Source organism: Fundulus heteroclitus, chromosome 12, assembly GCF_011125445.2.
Source record: "Fundulus heteroclitus isolate FHET01 chromosome 12, MU-UCD_Fhet_4.1, whole genome shotgun sequence".
NCBI classification, from domain to species: Eukaryota; Metazoa; Chordata; class Actinopteri; order Cyprinodontiformes; family Fundulidae; genus Fundulus; species Fundulus heteroclitus.
Window position 1 is genome coordinate 17,907,163 of NC_046372.1, and position 19,109 is coordinate 17,926,271.

Below are 19,109 nucleotides of genomic sequence, written 5' to 3' on the forward strand. Positions count from 1 at the left end.
TTGCACTTGGCTTTAAGATTGCACCTGACAGCCTGATGTTCCCGTCCGCAACGCCAGCATCGTCTGTTTGCTTTAATCCACTCTGTCCTCTGCTCTACTGACAGGATTTTGAAGTTGCTGCACTGGTTCAAATAATGAAGCTCTGTATCGCAGAAGGGACAGTATTTCTTTGGCTTGTCCTGAGAGAGCTCTCTCACAGCTGGAGTCCTATCTGATTTCATCTTTGACTGAGGAGACTGACTGCCAAGTAGAATCGCTGTAGATCTTTGTGACTTGTAGTCAGGACGTCGGCTCTTGGGTGGAGCTTGTCTCTCTCTATTGAAGGTACTGCTGCATTGATCACCACTAACTTGAACTCGTACTTCGTACTCAAGCCAGTCAGCCAGATCAAGCAGGGTTGGAACTGGAGTATGAACAGGGTTCACAAATCTATGAAATTGTGCTCTTAGGTCATGTGGCAGCTTCACTAGGAGACGAGAGACATGTGATGCACATCTCAGTTCTGTCCATCCTTGGTTTCCAAGTTGCTGCAGCATTCCTACTAAGGCTCGAACTTGAAGGGCAAAAGACTTAAATGCTTTAATATCCCCAGGTCGGATATTAGGTCCATCCATTAAATCAGAAATCCTCTTCAGCGCCAGCTGCTGTGGTTGACCATACATCTCAGTGAGTGCTCTTATAGTGTCTGTAAATGGGAGTGGACTGTTACTGTATGAGTCGGCTATAAGTAGCGCCTCTTCACATTTGAGATGATCTGTGAGTATTTGAAACTTAAAATGCTCTGGAGCATCATATGGGAGTAAGTTGTCGAGGGCTAGTTTCAATCTGGCAAACTCACGAGGGTCCTCGGATTTGAAGTAAGGGATAGTTGGTTTGGGACCATGGTAGTACTCTAGCGTTGAGGATTTACCAAAGGAAGGATTTAGGTGGGGGGAATGTTGGCGGTCAGATGGATATCTGTCTCCCCGACCTCTCTCTCTGTCACAGTCATAGCGTGGTGCCTGGTAATCATCATGGCGATCCCTGTAATCAGAAGATCGTCCCCTCTCTGTTCTATAGTAGCGGCTATCATGGCGAGCACTTGGACTACTTGGTCGGTTGGGCCTCATTGGGCCATATTCGTCACTGTGGTCTGGGTGACTTGACTTGAATGGAGAGACACCATAATAATGGTGAGATCTGTCCTCATGGTGATAGGGCTCATTATAGCGATCGTAGTCATCCTCATTGTTGGAATAATACTTGACATCAGAGTTGGATGCTGCTTTAAAATGAGGCCTTTTGCTATCACATGATTTATCACAAGCTTTATGGTGTGATTTACACTCTCTTTGATGTGACGACTCTGGTTCCAGACGATCATCAACATCAAAATCCATAGGCTTGACTTGGGAGAAGGGAGATGAGCTTCGAGATGTTGCAGAGGAAGTGTCATCTTTGCTGATTAATCCCACTTCCTGCAAACAGCGGTCAAGGTCCTCAATGTGGTCACGTCGGTGGCTTTGTGGAGTTGGAGGAACATCATTAATCACCGATGGGGCACTTACTGCCTGACGTGGGCTTATGTGGCCACTAGATGGCGTCGGCTTACTTGTAGGTGCTGGTGTAGTAGATGTGTCCTCTTCCCTGCGCTTGGATTGTGACTGAGGTTTTGATATCTGTCCAGGAGATTGTTGGATTATATCTGTAAGATGCTGGACCTCTCTGCGTAGTTGGTCGCTTTCCTCTCTCATGCTTTTAAGATATCTAAGCACTTCAGATGAAGATGGCTGCTCCTCTTCAGTAAGGTGGTGCCTTGGTGTATGGCTGACCTCATAATTCTGGAAATATGATGATATCTGCCTTGATCTTTGCGGGCGGTTTACATCTCTCACATTTCTCTCATATGACCTTGACATATTGACTGTAGTGGTTGCTTACTCCGGCTCGAAGGACCAAAATTGTATTGAAGACTGAGGCTGATTCGGTTATGTTGAATATGGATAAACAATCACTCCAGGGTGTTGGGTTAGAACAGCTGATATATATGTCCAGGTGAGTTAGTGAAAGAAAAATTGTCCGAGTCCAGTATTGAGCTTTACTTCCTTTTAATTAGCTCCTGAGGTTCAGCCATACATATAAAGGCACGTGTGATGGGTTCAAGTGAATGTGTATGTGTGTGTGTGTGTGTGTGTGTGTGTGGTTTTCTACAAAGATAAACAAAGAGAAATTACGAGAATTTGTCTGTAAATCATTTCACAATAAACCAAATATCCAGAAATGAATAAATGTCTTCAAACATCACCACAGACTAATAACTGGCCGATATCCGACCCCGAAAATGTAACAATAATAATAAACCCTGCGTTTCAACAGGAAAAGGTAACAGCTGCATCATTCAAACGAGCTCAATAGCTTAATGCTAACAGCTAACCTTTAGCTCTCAATAATACACGTAAACAGCACTAAACGACCATAACATTCGGCAGGACACAGTACAACACAGCTCTCAGACATCTACGAAACCGAACCAAACCAACAACAATACCACTTACGTTCATTGGACGCACACAATAGAAAGAAGTAAACGAAGTCAGCCTTAAGAGCCGCACCACTCAATGCTCAGATCCATATACAAGATGTAACAAATATGAACGTGAAGCCATCTAGTGGCTGAAATAAAATACTACATCTAAAACACTGATAAGGAACCTAAACTAGAGGGCTGAAAACAAATAATTAACAGTCTTTTGTACAACACCCATAACCCCGAAAGGAGGAAACCTGCAGATTTTATTTGTCGTAAAAGATGTAAGAATGGTTGATCTTCTGGTGAAGCTAGAAAGAACAGGAAAAAGGAGTGTACATACAAAATATAGCTTGTTTTTCGGGTTCTAGTTGGTCAAGGATAAAACTTTGTGTGCAATATCTATGTGCTATAACATTATCCCCAGAATTAAAGTGAGAATGAATGAGAGTAAAACAAAGAAACATCACTGTTAATTTAGGAATAAGTTCCAAACTTCTTGTGTGCTGAAAGGGGAAAATTGCTAAATTTTACAATTTCCCTGATAATAGTATATAATATATACATATAATAGCAATAGTACATAATATATATATATATATATATATATATATATATATATATATATATATATATATATAATTCAACTGAATGAATTGCTACTTCAAGAAGCAAGATTACCCTGAGCAGGCTGTCAGCTAAATTTCTAAAAAGTGCTTTCAGGGACCCGGCAAATTATTATAGGAGACATGTAGTAATTGGTTGTTTTCTGTGCTGTAGTAAACCTTGTTTTTGTTTTTTTTCCTAAAGAAAAGAGATCTTGATATTTTTAACCGCAGCTGTCAATCGTGAACGTCAACAAGTACACGGTGACAACAGATGTAGGTTTAGAAAAGAGTGTTTCTGTAATTGACTGCCAACCCCAGAGAGCTTCAAAGCGTAACTCCAGCGGCTACGGAGTGCTCCATAATCTGCTCAGTATTTTTGCTCACTTTGACATTATTATTATTTTAGATTTACATTTGTTTCCAATTTTCTTTTTTCTTCTTTTTTGTCTTCCTTGGATTTACACCATTTGATAAGGTATTCCCTCAAGCAGTGTTTGAGCTATTAAGAAAAGTTGAATAAAAACATGAATGGAAATTATTAATGCATATTGAATTATAGTTTTTAATAAAACGTACAAATATAATTGTTGGTCCCACCTGTTTTCACATACTTTGAACATTTTCCCATTTTCTGTTATACACAATTACAAACCATAAAGGGCAACTCACAAATGTCTTTATTTTTATTGGTGTGCTAATAAACTGTTAACATAGTGCTGTTTACATGTCCCTGTCATTACTTTGACAAATTACTGCATATTTGTATACATATATTTATAAAAAAATTTACTCAGCCCTCCCAACTCAATACTTAGTATACCGATCATTTTGCTGCAATTATGGCTGCAAGTGTTTTGATGTACTCTCTGTCTCCAATAGCATTGTGCATTTGTACATTGAGATTTTTCTCAGTTCTTCTTTGCAAAATAGTTCAAGTATAGTCAGATGGAATGGGAAGTGCTGCTCACCTTCACGTCTTGCCTCAAATGCTCCTTTAGATTTAGGCCTGGACTTTGACTGGACCATTTCAGCACCTGAATATGATTTGATCTATTTCATTCCATTGTAGCTCTGGAGTTTATCTTTAAGGTTGTTGTCTGCTAGAAGGTGAATCTCCAACCCAGTCTCAGGTCCTTCCCAGCCATGAAGAGGTTTGTTGTCCTGCATTTAGCTGCATCCAACTTCCTCTGAACTCTAGCCTGCTTCCCTATCCCTTCTAAAGAAAAGCATCCCTATAGTTCTGTCACACTGCATAACAGCCTGGTATGCCCAGCTCCTCGGCAGCTGCCCAGAAAGCCCCACAGAGGGTGGTGACCCCGGCAGAAATGATCATCGGTCGATCCCTGCCCTCCCCAGACCATCTCTCCCATTGTCAACGCATTCACAGAACCAAGAAAGTTCTTTAGGATACACCAAAGTTCTCTAACAAGAACAACTGGATTTATACTGACACTTAATACACAAATGGGACCTATTCAAAAATAAGGTAATCTCTGAAGGAAATTACTTGCATTAGATTGCTTTATGGGTATCAAAGTAAAACGGGCCTGGATTAAAAAAAACCAGAAAACTCTAATTTTGTGATTGAATGTAAAACGTTTTATTTTCTGTTCACCACCGTGTGTTAGCCAATTAAATAATATCTCACTAAAACACACTGAAGTAGATGTTCGCTATCCAAGAAAATGCATAAAGTACAGGGCATGTATATACTTTTCATATGTGACATGGCATAATGCTAAAGAGTTTTCTTGGAAATTATTAAGACAGTGTCACTGTTTTAGTTGTTTTATTTCAGCTTCAGCAGAACTGTTGCAAGGTTTTGGAATTGTATTACAATTAGTTCAGAATGGTGCATGGTGCTTGCATACGTCTTTTGGATTTCTATTATTTTAAGCCTGTTGCATAACTAGATTGATTATTTCATGTCATGCCTCCGCTTCCATCTATTCATGGCGGTGCCCCACATCCCAGTTAGTTAAGTCAGAGAGTGTTCCCAACACTAAGCAACGACCATGCATCACTCGTTTCATTGACAGGACCTCCATTACTCTCTATTTTTCTGCCTTTTCCCATCTCCTCCGCAATCTAATGGCTTCCGCAGTTTGCCTATAATGCATCTACCAATAAGGCTGCTGGTGTGCAGCGACACACTACCTCCAGTCGTAATGGAAAAGCCTGATTCCTCATATGGTCCATTTTCCAACTAAGCTGTGCTGTGAAAGTTGTTCTACCAAATATTAGACTGATAGTAAGAAGAATTTCTTCAGAGTTGTAAATGCACACAGCAAAGTGCAAAAAAAAGAAAAAAAAAGAGTTATAATAGAGTTCAAAAGTTCATTTATAACCTTGAGAAAAATATAAACAAAATGTGCACAGGTGCACAGGTTATACCGCAGGGAAAATTTGAAGTTACAAATGTGGATGAACTTTCAACTTAAGAGTATTTTCCACCCCACAGTGAAATAGCCGTTGTGACTTGACCTCAAAGGTAACATAATGCCTTTTGCAGCAAAAAAAAAAAAAAAAAACGGACATGAATTGATAACGAAATGTAGGATGGGTTTATAATGTGAGCTCACTTACTTGCAGAGGGTGTTTCAGCATGAACAGGAGGTGTGGAAGGGATGAAAGAGGGAAAGAAGAAGGATCGCAAAGATCGCTCAGTGTGGAGCGGTGACCGCTGCGTGGGCAGATTCTCACAGCTCCCCACACTGCTGTGAATCTTAAGGTTCAAGGGCTTGGTCTTCTTCTTGGCTCTGAGGGGAAGCAGGACAGTAAAATACAAATAATGAGTTGGAGAGATGGGAAGGAGGATTTACATAGAAGAATAAATTGATCAAACACATAAATGTCACCACCTTTTTTTCCAACAGGAAATTACATTAATACCATGCAGCTCAGCCATTGGGCACCATGCTGCGAGATCAGTAGCACACACAGCAAAAATTCTTCTTCTCCTTTTAGAAATTGTTCTAAAGACCATTAAAACATAAACTGTTATAATTCCAAACTGAAGGCAAAAAAAGAAAAGCGTAACAGCGGAAGAACAAAAGGAAATGAACGGAGATCAAGCAAATAGAGAGATAGTTAAACATTCATCAAAACCCTTTCACAAAAGTAATCAGTCGCTTTGTGTTTTATGTACATTTAAAGCACCTTTGTTTTGACGCAGAAAACATGTAAACTAAAATAAGAATCTTTTCCTGTCCAAATCCATAGAGCAAGCCATCTAATATAAAATTCATTCCTCCATCTGTGGGTTCATTTTGCATAATCACGAGTCGGCTAAAGCCAGTTATTGTAATCAAGGTATAGCAAGGTTTTAACCTTTTGAAGACTACTGTCAAACCACACAGCCAAGGAAACATATGTAGTCTGTAGCACACACGTCTGTTGATGCAAAGTCAACAAATACCAAGGATACCGGAATTATGTGAAATTATGGCTAATTTTGTGAGTTTGGATAGCAAATATCAACATTTGCATCTAATGCAAAAGTACATAATAAGGAAATGACAATATTTATTTATAACCTGTCAGACATATTATCAGACTCTATTTGTGCAAACACAAATGTATCATTTTTTCTTATATGTTGTATATGATTTATTGGCTTTTAAAACTGAGAAAAAATATCTGCATTCCTATTCCTGCAGCTAAACGCCCTCTGAATGAGATACCAGCAGTGGTGTCTGGAGATCTCACTGTTTGAAGCACAGATTAATACAGCATTAATCTCCCCCTCCCCCACCTGTTGCTGCCCGTTGGCAGACAACTGGCTACAGCAATACCAGTACATTCCTCCTATATTCACAAGAAAGGAAAATGTGGCTGTTTGAAAGTATTTCCGGATGCCGATCACTCTTATTCATTTACTTTAGAAAAATAAGCCCCTTGAGACTAAACCATCTCATTTTCAAGGGGGTACTTAAAAGAAACAAACAAGACAAATGCAGCAGTAAATACAAGAAAATACATATACATATAAATGGCTACACACAACCAACCAGACATTAAATCACAAAAAGCTGTTTAAAGAAGATTCTGTTAGACCTTGACACAATATTAGAACAGTTATGATACAAAAAAAGAGTCTAAAACAGTTAGAAATATTTTGAAGATGTTAAGCAATGGCCTTCTTAAACACATAAACTGAGGTTATAAAGTGGAGAGAGGATATATATATATATATATATATATATATATATATATATATATATATATATATATATATATATATATATCAGAATATAGAGATTATTGAAAGCTTGGTATACATGTTTTACTTTTAATTCAGCAGAAGAGTAAAAAAAGATATGACACTCTGTTCAAAAGTGTTTGTTTTGAAATAACAATGAACAAAATCTTTAAAATAACATCATATCTGCAATATTCAATACATTTGCATGCCAACAGCATAGAAATATTTGCTGCTGCATTTTGTTTTACTGTTTTTATTTTAAAAAAATTACTATAAAATCAAAATATTTCTACTCAAGGTTATCAATACCTGCCTAATAATGAGTGATGAAGAATGCTGAATTAGCTCTGGTATGTCCTGTGGCGGTTGGTGTTTCTGATTAGTGAGTAGCTGAATGTCATTATGACCCTCCTTTTAGACATAAGCTGATAAATTGCTTTCAAAACTGCTTTCTAATTAAAAAATTTAGGTCAAATTACAAGCGACAAGTAACTCAGTAGAAACACTGGCTTCAAATTGTCAGCTTCCATTCTTCTGGGAGATGTTATCCTGTCAGAGCTGAGTTTAATGAATATTGTAGAATAATTTGTCTTTGTCATCCTGTCATGAAATTTGTTCAAATTAAAAACATATAAACGCAATTTAGCTTCAAAAAAGAGAGCTAAACAGAGGATCCCGGACTACCAAATGAGAATGCTCATTTCCTGAAGTTTTCTGCACCATAACAGTCATCGCAAATTTTCACACAGATTGCAACACAGTCGACCTGCCTCAGCAAACATGGACTGCACACATCCCATCTAAAAACCAGAAGATAAAAATTGAGGCATATTTTCCCCAGGATTCATAATACATTGTAATTGGTTTCATGACTGCAGCAAATCATGAAATGAGGTGACTTTGTGGGGATACATGGTAATGAGGAGTATACCCTCCGTTGTCCTTCATTAGAAAATAATCCGCATGTTGCTAATTAGCTCTCACTGAATTATAAGTGCAAATTTATACGTCACATAGAGCTTTTCATCCAGTGATGTCATTGTATCTGTGGTTTCTTTTTGCCTTAGTTGAGACAACTGATTGCTGCTTGTCCTATACTTTCTTTAGCTAAAGACACAAAAATTAATAAAGAAATACATTTAATCATGCTGTATCACTGCATGAATTAAACTTAATGCAATACTTACTTATGTTTAACCTGTGCTGGCACCAAACCCTTTAGTTTATACAAGTTGTTAAAAAAAAGACTGAAAAGAGTTGTAAAAAAGCTTCTTTTTTTTGTGACTTAAGATTGTAAAACTTAAAGTGAAAAGTGAGTTTAAAACATTTGTGATAGCAGTTATCCCAGGACTAAAATCTGAAAATACTAGTCCATGGATTTGTCACTTTAAGGCTGGGCTTTTGTAAATTTCTAGCGATTAGGAATTAAAAAAGAAACCGAAGTGCAAAGCCTTGAGCTGACTCCCAAACCTGCAACAAGCATTCTGGTGAAAACTGAAAAGAAACTTAATATTTCTCATATTTTAGCTTCCTTTCATTGGCTCCCTATTAAATACAGCACAGTTGAAATGCTCCTTTTTGCATATAAAGCTATTAATAATCAAACTCAAACAAAATCAAACAAAATCTCATTGTTTCATATGTTTCAAAAGTAGAATAGGACGCATATGTTTCTGTTTTCAGGCTCCTCTCATGTGGATCCTACTCCCAGTTTTAGTCTGGGAGGCATGACTTGGAATCTGTAATTCATTAGACTGAATTGACTTTTTTGTAAAGTGCCCATTTGTTGAGAATTGGCACTATAGAAAAACAAATGAATTGAATGTGATTGTCTGTAATTGTTTTTAAACTGGAGCTAGTTTCTTTCTTTGCATCACACATCGAGATGAATTCTGTTGTAAAATACTCAACAATATACAGTCATATTATTATATTAGAATGTTATAGATTATTAATTGTTTATGTAACTCAATTCACTAAGGAAAATGCAATGTATAGATTGACACAGAATGGGGATGTTTTAGAGCCTTTATTTCTCTTAACTATAATTTTTTCCCACCGCCAGCTAATAAAAATACAGCATTTAAGATTTGAATATTGCATCAGACCAAAAAAAGAACAACATTTTTCATGCAGAAAGGGGGCTTAATGAAAAGTACGTTTAATACCGGCTTAAATTTGTATTATTTCAAAAGGTTCTTTTAATCTGTCAAACAAGCCTCTCAGAGATGCATACTCTAATTTATATAATAAGAAATGGTATACTTTTCTTAAGAAGGTGAAATATCACTTTAACCAAAGTTTGGGGCATATGTATGATTAAGTCCCGCATCAAGAATGTGATGAAAGAACAAAAAAGAACAAACAGGATTTTAAAAAAGGGAAAATAAAGACAGACCAAAGCAGTTTCATTGTATAAAGGACAAAAAAGGCGTCCTAGAGAAAAGTTTAGCTGTGAAAATTTGACTTTCAAAAAGTAGAAAAAGAAGGCTGTGAGTTTCCTATTTATCAGGCAAAGTATTAAGCGTTGAATCTCAAAGTAATTTTTTTTCTTCCATGTCAGTCATTCTACCCCTTCACTGAGTCATGCAATTAGACCTGTACACCAGCCCAGCACTTTAGTCCCATCTCTTGCAATAAGGAAGCAGCCCGCAGGTTATCACTTCTTCGTCATAGAGCTTTTGTCAGCTATTCCGATTAGCTCACTTTATGCAATTTGAATCTAAATCAAGCCATTCATTTGCCTGCATGCACGCCTTTATCCTCTCCCCCAAATGACGGGTGGATGTGCAGTAATGGGGGGGGGGGGGAGGTGGGGGGAATGTGAAAACGAATGTGGAGAGAAGGCAGAGGATTCCCACTTTTAGTTTTGTAAACGTCTGTCTGTGTTGGCAGGCGGGGAAGGGAGTCGGGGATGGGGGGACTTTCAGCTTCAGAGTCGTTAGAGCTTTCATTCAGGTTCAGCAAATGCAAAGTTGAGGGGAAAGAGAAACTTAAAGAATACATGAAAGACGCAAGAAGAGAAAGGTGGGTGAATTCCCAAGAGTTGCGAGAAATCAGGGAGGGTGTGAATAGTTCAGTTGTCTTTTGATGTTGTGTAGAACTGTATATAATGATGCGTCACTCACGAATGGAAATGGCTGAGGCTTTTACTGCATTGGCGTGCTTAGTTTCTGGTAAGTACGAGTATCAAAGCCTAGGTCTGCAGCCAATAAGGTAAATGAGATCGGGATTATATCACCAGTTGTCAGAGGTAGGGACTCAAGTTTTACTGAAGTCACAAAAACAGTACCGGTTGACTTTGAGTTGCACTTTGAAGGCGCGTTTCAACTGCAGGAACCTTTTTTAGGAAGCAGTAGGGTAGTCCCCATGGGCTGTGTGCGCCCTGGACTAAAGGATGTTAAACATTTTTATCGATTGAATATCCCCATCCATCAGCCGCTATAGTTGTTAAATTTAAATTACATGACAGGAAATTTGCATTTTTGCTTGCAGACGCAATGTTCAATCCCGGGCCTTCCTGAAGTGGAACTTTTTAAGGAAAGGAAGCTCAGACTTCTGCTTTCTACCCATCGAAGTAGTCAGCCATTTCAGAAACAATCTGCTCGTGATCTTTCTCTCAGCTCTTGCAGAAACAGCTGACCCAGGACTGAGTGAAGCGGCTTCCTACAGCTGAAAGCAACTGAGAAACCAGAGACCTTCCCCAGCTTTCATCATCTGAGCCAGAGATTTAGCTATCTGCTCCCTCAAACTACTCATAACCGTTGAATGTTGCCCAGTCACCAGAACATGAAAGGATGGGGTTTGGCAGAGAGAACAGGGAACGTTAGTTAGGGATGAAACAATTTGGGTATTGTTTATTCTTACTGTGTTTTGATGCTAAAACCTGAAGCTAAGCTACCAGCTAGCGATCTTTTGAAACAAAGCTCTAGCTCTGTGAGGGCTTTTAACAGTGATGGGTCGTGTTTTCCAGTCCGCTCATTACACAGAAACATGACTAAAATTTCCATCTGAACAAGCTCCTGAAGTAAACAGCTTGCTATGAGCCAAGTTAAACACAATTATGTTTTGTTTTAAAGATAACGCTGGTTTCGTTCTCATCAGATAATACCACTAGAACTTGTATAGCAATAATAAGGAACATTAATGTTGACTTTGTGGAACTTAAGAGAAAGCTATCAAGCATTGTGGTTTAGCCACTTGAGCCACCCTTAAAGCTTCCCTCCCCCTTTAAGTTACCAATACAAACCTAATTATTTCTGAAGAAACAATTACATTTTTAAAAATTAAGTATCCTAAATGTTTTTGCTTTCTAACTTAGCAAATCATTGTTTAAAATATTTTTTTTCCCAATTATGTTTTATCTAACTCTGAGATGCATTGTGAACGGGTTGAACACATACCAATTGCTGTTCTAAATTAGTCAGAGAATTTGACCTCATTCCAAATTCTTTAAGCTGAACTTTGGTTCTCTAAATAAAAGAGCCTCTGAACGCTAAAAATCATTGAATCATTTTATGAAGATGGTTTTTAACCATTTGTATTTGTCCTTTTGTCTGTACATAGTTTGTTCCTTAGTTTCTTTGATACTTATTTTTCTTTAGTTTTACTAGCCTAGTACAGCAGAGTTGTTAAAATATGTTTGGCTTTAAGTTAAATGATTTCTGTTAATAGTTATAGTTGAAGGGAAGTTGTCACTCATTTATTCCATATGTGTGCAGAGTTTTCTGTTAGAGATGGAAATCTTTCACCTATTGTCCTAACGTAATCTCAAAACCAAATGAGGCTGTTATTCAAACTGACAATACCTGACAGACTGAGAGTTATTTTATTGAACATTAAACAACTTATATGCCTTTAATTTCAAGCATTCAGTGCTGTGCACAGGTTGTCTGGCGGCTGTCTGGTGTTTTCTCACATTTCTCCTGCAGGGATCGGCATGTGGACGGCTGCCACAGGTGTTTCCCATCTCCACCAATTAAGAGGAGCATAAAAGGAGGCAGGCGACAGATGAAAGGTGTCAGAGCATTAGCGGTCCCAGAACGCTGCCTGGCAGAACCTTGGTTCTTTCAGAAAAGGTCTACCTCAAAACTTCCCTCTGTGTTTTCCTTCCCTTGGGGATGTCTCATGTCTAGAACTTTCCCTGGTACATTCATCTTCTGGACCCTGGAGTGTTCTTGGATCCCCTGACCACCTCTGACACCATTGGCGCTCTCAGCATCCTCTGTCAGACCACCGTCTATATATAAAAAAATATTTATATATATATATATATATATATATATATATATATATATATATATATATATATTATATTATTATATATATATATAAAGATTATAGATTATATAATTATATATTGGGTTGTATGTATGTATGTATGCGTATGTATGTATGTATATATATATAATATATTATATCTATATAATATATATATATATATATAATAGATTATAGATATATAATTTATATATTGTGTGTATGTATGTAGTGTGTGTGTGTATATATATATATATATATATATATATATATATAAATAAACACACCTACTTATTTAGAATACTTCAAAATCTATATATGCACATCGATCAAAAGCCAATCTGGCTGCCAATCTCTATCAGTTAATCTCTATATATTTTTTTTACAAGTATATGTAGCTCCATCTATATCTTTCTGCCTGAATACTTAAAACATATACAGGGAACATAGACGTTCACTACTTTCTGCCACATACAATTTGGCGGTGACGTCGACGTGCAAACCTGCGCCCAATGAGGCGTCTATGTATATATGTCTGTGGTTGCATCTACACAGTTTTAGCTTAATAGTCAACTATTTTGAACCATGCAAATATGCAGTCTTATGTTTTTAAGTCATGATACAGTAGATGTTGTTTTTCTCCTTTTAGCGTGGTCAGAGTTAAGGGGGAAAAAAGCGTTCATGCCAACACAAACATTCTGTTAGTCATGATTAATATTCTGGTTTTGCAAAAAAAACATGAAGTAGGTTTTAAACAACTTTATTTTTAATTTCCTTGATTGTTTATGCATCTAAAAGATGAGATTTGCACTTCACAATATGCAGGCAATTAAAAAGAAAGAAACCTGACATTCATGCGTACACGCATTCATCCGCCCACACGCTCCATATCCACTTTCCCCACACTTGCAGAGACTCTAATTACAGTGACACCTTCAAGTAAAAGTTCCATTTGATCAAGGACAGAGGTGAGAGCAGAGGCGCAGTGATCCTTCAAATGAGTCTTTCCCTTTACCTTCTGACACATCGGGATGGATCAAAAAAAAAAAGGGTTGTGATGAATATGATCAAGCAAAACATGTAAGACAGAAGGCGCATCTCTGCACTAATGCTGTGTTTGTACTCTTCGTCCGAGCTCTTTCTAATTAGCACTTGTGGCCATCTCAAGTGATTTACATCCAGAAGTCTAGCTACAACAACGTAAGTCCACTCTTTTCCCTTAGAAACATCCAAGACAGCTCTGCAGAGACCCATATGGCACCATGTTGCTTTTTATGCAAATTGGACGATGGAACAATATCTCTGGCAGCCACTGCTCAGTGCTGGTTTAATAAACTTGGTGGGGGGGGAAATGAAATATAACTGGCTGGAATAATGATTACATCAGAGAATTATTGAGAGCCCTTTGAGCAGTTTGGTCCAAAAGCAGGTGTTTTTTGCTTTGAGAAGTTTGCAGCATCAAACATGGGTTGAATAAAAGCTGGCAGTCTGGCAGATCGTCTTTTTATCCTATATCCTGCGGCAGCATTCGAAAGCCACTGCCAAACCTAATTTAGAGGGAATGGGTTTCTACAGGAGTTGTGAAACTACAAAAACGCTAACTCTTTCAAGGGTTCTTGTACAGATAGTAATTTAGATTTGTGCCAAACAACTAAATTAGGATATATGTAATATATGTGTATATTTTTAAATTATACAATGTGATATATTAAAGAGGCTATTTGGATAATAATGGGTAAGTATTGTGACAATCTAATCACGAACCTTGATAAACTGAAGTGAAGTGGAAGGAAAATGTTTTTCTTTATTTACAAATTTAGGTTTATCCCTGAAAATTAGATTGTCATCAAAATGACAATTTAAGTATTTGAATTAATTAAGAAATATATATATATATATATATATATATATATATATATATATATATATATATATACAAAATTAGTCCTATTCAATAAATTAGAATATTATCAAAAAGTCAATTTGACTTAAGGTAAACACATTATATACATTCATTACTCATAGACTGATGCTTTAAAGCCCTTTATTTTTGTCAGTAACAATGATTTGTTTACTTGCATATAATGAAAATATGACAGTTAAGATTAGAACATTACATCAAAACAGTTTGAGAGAACCCATACTCTGATTTATTGAACACGGCCATAGATTCATCACACACATAGCATGCCATTTATGTCACATTTTTCTGTTAATTTTAATGATAATGCCATGAAACACAGACAAAGTCAGAAGTGTCTTATGTCATATTTGTTTAAAGACACATACTCTGCTGGATATGGCTCTTGAAGCTCTGACTCCGGCTCATCTCTTCCAAACTCTTGACTGGGCTTTGCTTCACCATCCTCTCAGGCTGCAATTACCTTAGCTGCTTGTGCACCTTTTCTACAACACTTTTTTCTTCCACTCAACTTGTCATTCATGTTTGGATACAGCACTTGACATTTTGTTGCTTTACCCCCCCTTGTGAAAGGTGTCGATTAGGGAGTATTTATTAATAACTGTATGTTTTTATTTAATTTAGAATGAAACAGCTCTTAATGGGTCAATGACTGATCCTGGGCTAATGTTAAGTCAGCAGTTCTCCCCCATCATTGTTTAGGCCATAACATGGCCATTAGACTGCTGCAATAAAACAACTTTTTTATAGTTCTTCTCTAATATTCAACCTTTCTGAGAAACTGAATTTTGAATATTCATTAGCAAGAAGCCATAATGATCAACACCATTGGAAATAAATAGAATACCCGGTGTTACTCCCACTGCAATATATTATTCAAATGTATTAGATGAACTTTTCAAATTAATTACTATACTAAATTAACTAAAGTTCTAATTTGCTGAGCTAAATTGCTAAACATCTGAAGTGCTGTGTGCATTTATATTCAGCCCCCTTCTCTCTGATCCCCTTGAATAAATTCACTAGGATCATTTTAGAAGTTGCTTAATCAGAGGATCAACAATGTAAGAACCCCCCCTGGTTCACTTTCACTGATAATGTGCCACTTTCTGTTTGTATATCACAAAGTCCCAACATAATACACCAAGGTTTTGACTTATAATGTAACAAAAAACATGAAAAAGTTCAAGAGCTAAGAATACTTTTTCATTGCACTGTAGATGCGAAGACAATTTAAGAACATAAAAAACTATTCCCATGCTTTGCTAGTGTTTTCAGAATAAAGTGGTTGCAATCACTGATTCATTCAAATCTCAGTGAAAGATTATTGTCGACAGGTTTTAAAGATTTTGTCATATCTTGTATTTTAATTTTCCCCAAATTACTATAAATGTAATTAAGTAATGTTTGTAAATATTGCATGCTGTAGCAAGATTCAACCTCTGTCTGATAGCAATACCTCCTTAAACTTGTGCTCATGTAAGGGGAAGAAAATAGGAGCAGGAGGGTAGCGTCGATGAAAAATGGATGTGCAACCATGAAACGCAGCTACTCCACAACTGTGGACAGGCTTATCAAATAAAAATGGTGCGTGGAAAAAAAAAAAAAAAAGGGCTTTCCCTCTCTTGCTATCTTCGCGTACACTGTGACCACTATCTCCCGAGATATGAATTAATGTCAGAGTGCCGTCGGAGGCCAGGGAAGGGACAAAGCTCTCAGGACTGAACAAGAGCATCTAGTCTGGACTAAATGATAAACATGGAATCAGAAAAACGGGCGGGAAAAGTGCAATACAGTTTGAGCAAAACAAATGGGAGAAAGACGGAGGGGGTGGAGGACAGGAATGCCTAGATAAGCAAGACAAGTTCTTGAGGACTGGAAAGAATGACCAGGAGAGTAATAAGCTGACAGGAATGCAGGTCTGTGACTTTTTTTTTTAGTTATCATGGAAGAGGCTTGGTGCAAACCAAGGGAGCAGCCTGTCTAGTTAAAAACAGTTGTAACTGTCAAACCACAGAATGAGGAACACTTGTTTTTACTGTTATCTTCCAGTTGGACGTTGTGGGTCTGAGCAGCAGGAAAACAAGAGTGGGTTCACAGGAAAAAAACTTTGCAATGAATAGTTCTCTTATTATTTCTACTAAACATTTACAGGTTGCAGCCAAATATCTGCCGTCATTTGGAATTTAATGAACTCGATACTGAGAGACTGACAAAACAGCCGTGTGTCCAGGGCTTCGCAAAAAGCACTCCTATTCCTTAACCATGGTCCTACTCTGTCATCGAACAGCAACTTTAATGTCATTTATTAGTATTTCGTGTGTTAAACGCCAAGCGGTGTATAGCATTGAAGTGGAAGAAAAAGGAAATACTCCTGAACAAAATCTTGAGATGTGAGACTGTTGCAGGCATTTGCATTTCGAGGGTGAGGGTAACCAGGATGTCAGGTAGAGCTGCATGAGAGTATAAATAAATAGGAGCAAAAAGATGGAAACTGCATTTATAATCAAATAGGCACTTCATTGGCAATTAAAGGTTTAAGACCAGAGCCCCACAAAAAAAGTCTAAATATCTGCATGCATCTGCCTTTCCTGTGCTTCTCTGTCAGGCATTCACACATTCATGACCCCAGCTGGCAAAGGCAGAAAGGCTTTGAACGTGGCACGGTTGTTACGCTGCACAAGCAAGGCCTCTCACCTGGGGTGATTGGGTGCAGCAAGACATTTTCACATTCTAAAAAGATCCAAAGCGTTACAGCCGACAAAAAACGCACGTGGGGGACTCAAAAAGATATTGCCCGCACTCAGCCTGAGGATCAAATGGTCTGTGCGGGAAGATAAATTAAGACCCTTACAAAGGCTGACTGCAGCCCAATAATAATATTCTGCTCCCGTCTTAGGTCCTTTGCAGCCTCCAACATCTGACCAGTTTCCCTGTCCCTGCTGGGGGAAAAAAAGCATCCCCAAAGTATAATGCTGCCTTCATTGTGTTTTATAGAGGCATAGTGTTCAGGGTAGTATGCAGTGCTAGATTTCCTCTTTATATAGTGTTTTACACTAAGGTCAAATAGTTGAGTTTTGGTGTCAGTTGACTTCCACTTGTTTGCTGTGTCCTGTACTCGGATTCTGGTTAATTACGGCTTTCTTAGCTGGTATGAGCCTCTTGGCTGCTTCTCTGGCTGAAAGACATTCCCATCATTGGACAGGAATGTCCAGATAGATCTACAGTTGTCCTAATCTCATTCCACCTTTGAACAATGAGTCACTCCGAGAGATGTTTAACGCTAGGAAATGTATTTTATATATATATATATATATATATATATATATATATATATAGTAGATATATATATGATATATATATATATGTGTCTATATAATATATCTTATATATATTATATATATATAGTATATATCTCTTATATATATATATATATCTATATATTATATATATATATATATCTAATATATGTATATATATAAGGGGGGGGGGGTATATATATATGTATATGTATGTATATATATGTATGTATATATATGTATGTATATATATGTGTATATATATGTATGTATATATATATGTGTATATGTATATATGTATATATATATGTGTATATGTATATATGTATATATGTATATATATATGTGTATATGTATATATGTATATATGTATATATATATGTATATATGTATATGTATATATGTATATATATATATATATATATGTATATTTATATATGTATATTTATATATGTATATATATATATATATATATATATATATATATTTATTTATTTATTCCCTTGCCCTGCTTTAAACTTCTCCGCTGATTTCTCCATTACCCTTCTAACTTTTTATTTTATTTTATTTATTTTTTCATGATGCCTTTTGGTCACTAATGTTCTCTAAAAAGCAATGAGAACTTAACAGAAGTGTAAAAGGACCTGCATAAAGATCCACACCACACTGAATAAGTTAGCCGTGGTTAATCAGGCATCAAAGTGTTAAAAAAAATTATTAGAAACCCTGTAAAAGTGGGCTGGTGGAGTTATAAAGCTCCCAAAGAAACATATTTAATATGGGGCTACCCATTCATTTCTCTTCTACGAGCTCTGTGGAAGGACTTTAAGGAGAAAGACTTAGATATGCTGCTCCCAGGGCCCCATTCTTTGACTCAAAGATAAGCTTTCTAGCAAGACCTACATCTGCTCTGAGTTGCCCTCAAAGGATGACATGGATGAAGCACCTCGTAGAAGAAGCAACAAAAAAAAAAAGAAGCAACAGATAATTCACCTTAGCTCTCTCCTTTTTATATGAGGAGTGGTGACTTTACTTTGAACTTTTCAAAAAGGACTGAGCACCAGAGCTCATGTGGAGCCAGCCAGGACACCCATAAGAGCGCATAAGCTGGCAGTTTATATTAGTCGGCCGGACTCCACCTAGGAGCCAAGTCTAGCAAATTTACTGAATAAAAAATACGGACAGAGGGTGTCATTTCTTTTTACTGTGACTATATGAATGTGTTTGATGATTGAACACAACTAGCTTTATTTAGAGCTGAGGATTTTGAGTTTCAGAGTATTGAATTTACCTTTTGATCAGACAAACATGT

At 37.1% G+C, this 19,109-nt stretch overlaps 1 protein-coding gene across 3 annotated transcripts in view; it reads right to left on the reverse strand.

Moving 5' to 3' along the window:
• The window catches only part of ksr2 (kinase suppressor of ras 2), a 190,487-nt gene that overhangs the window by 99,245 nt on the left and 72,133 nt on the right, over positions 1 to 19,109 (reverse strand). For all 3 annotated transcript variants that reach the window (XM_012849642.3, XM_036144096.1, XM_012849640.3), the window contains one exon: positions 5,701 to 5,873. In XM_012849642.3, the coding sequence (XP_012705096.1) occupies positions 5,701 to 5,873 (173 nt within the window). The remainder of the gene's footprint in view (positions 1 to 5,700; positions 5,874 to 19,109) is intronic.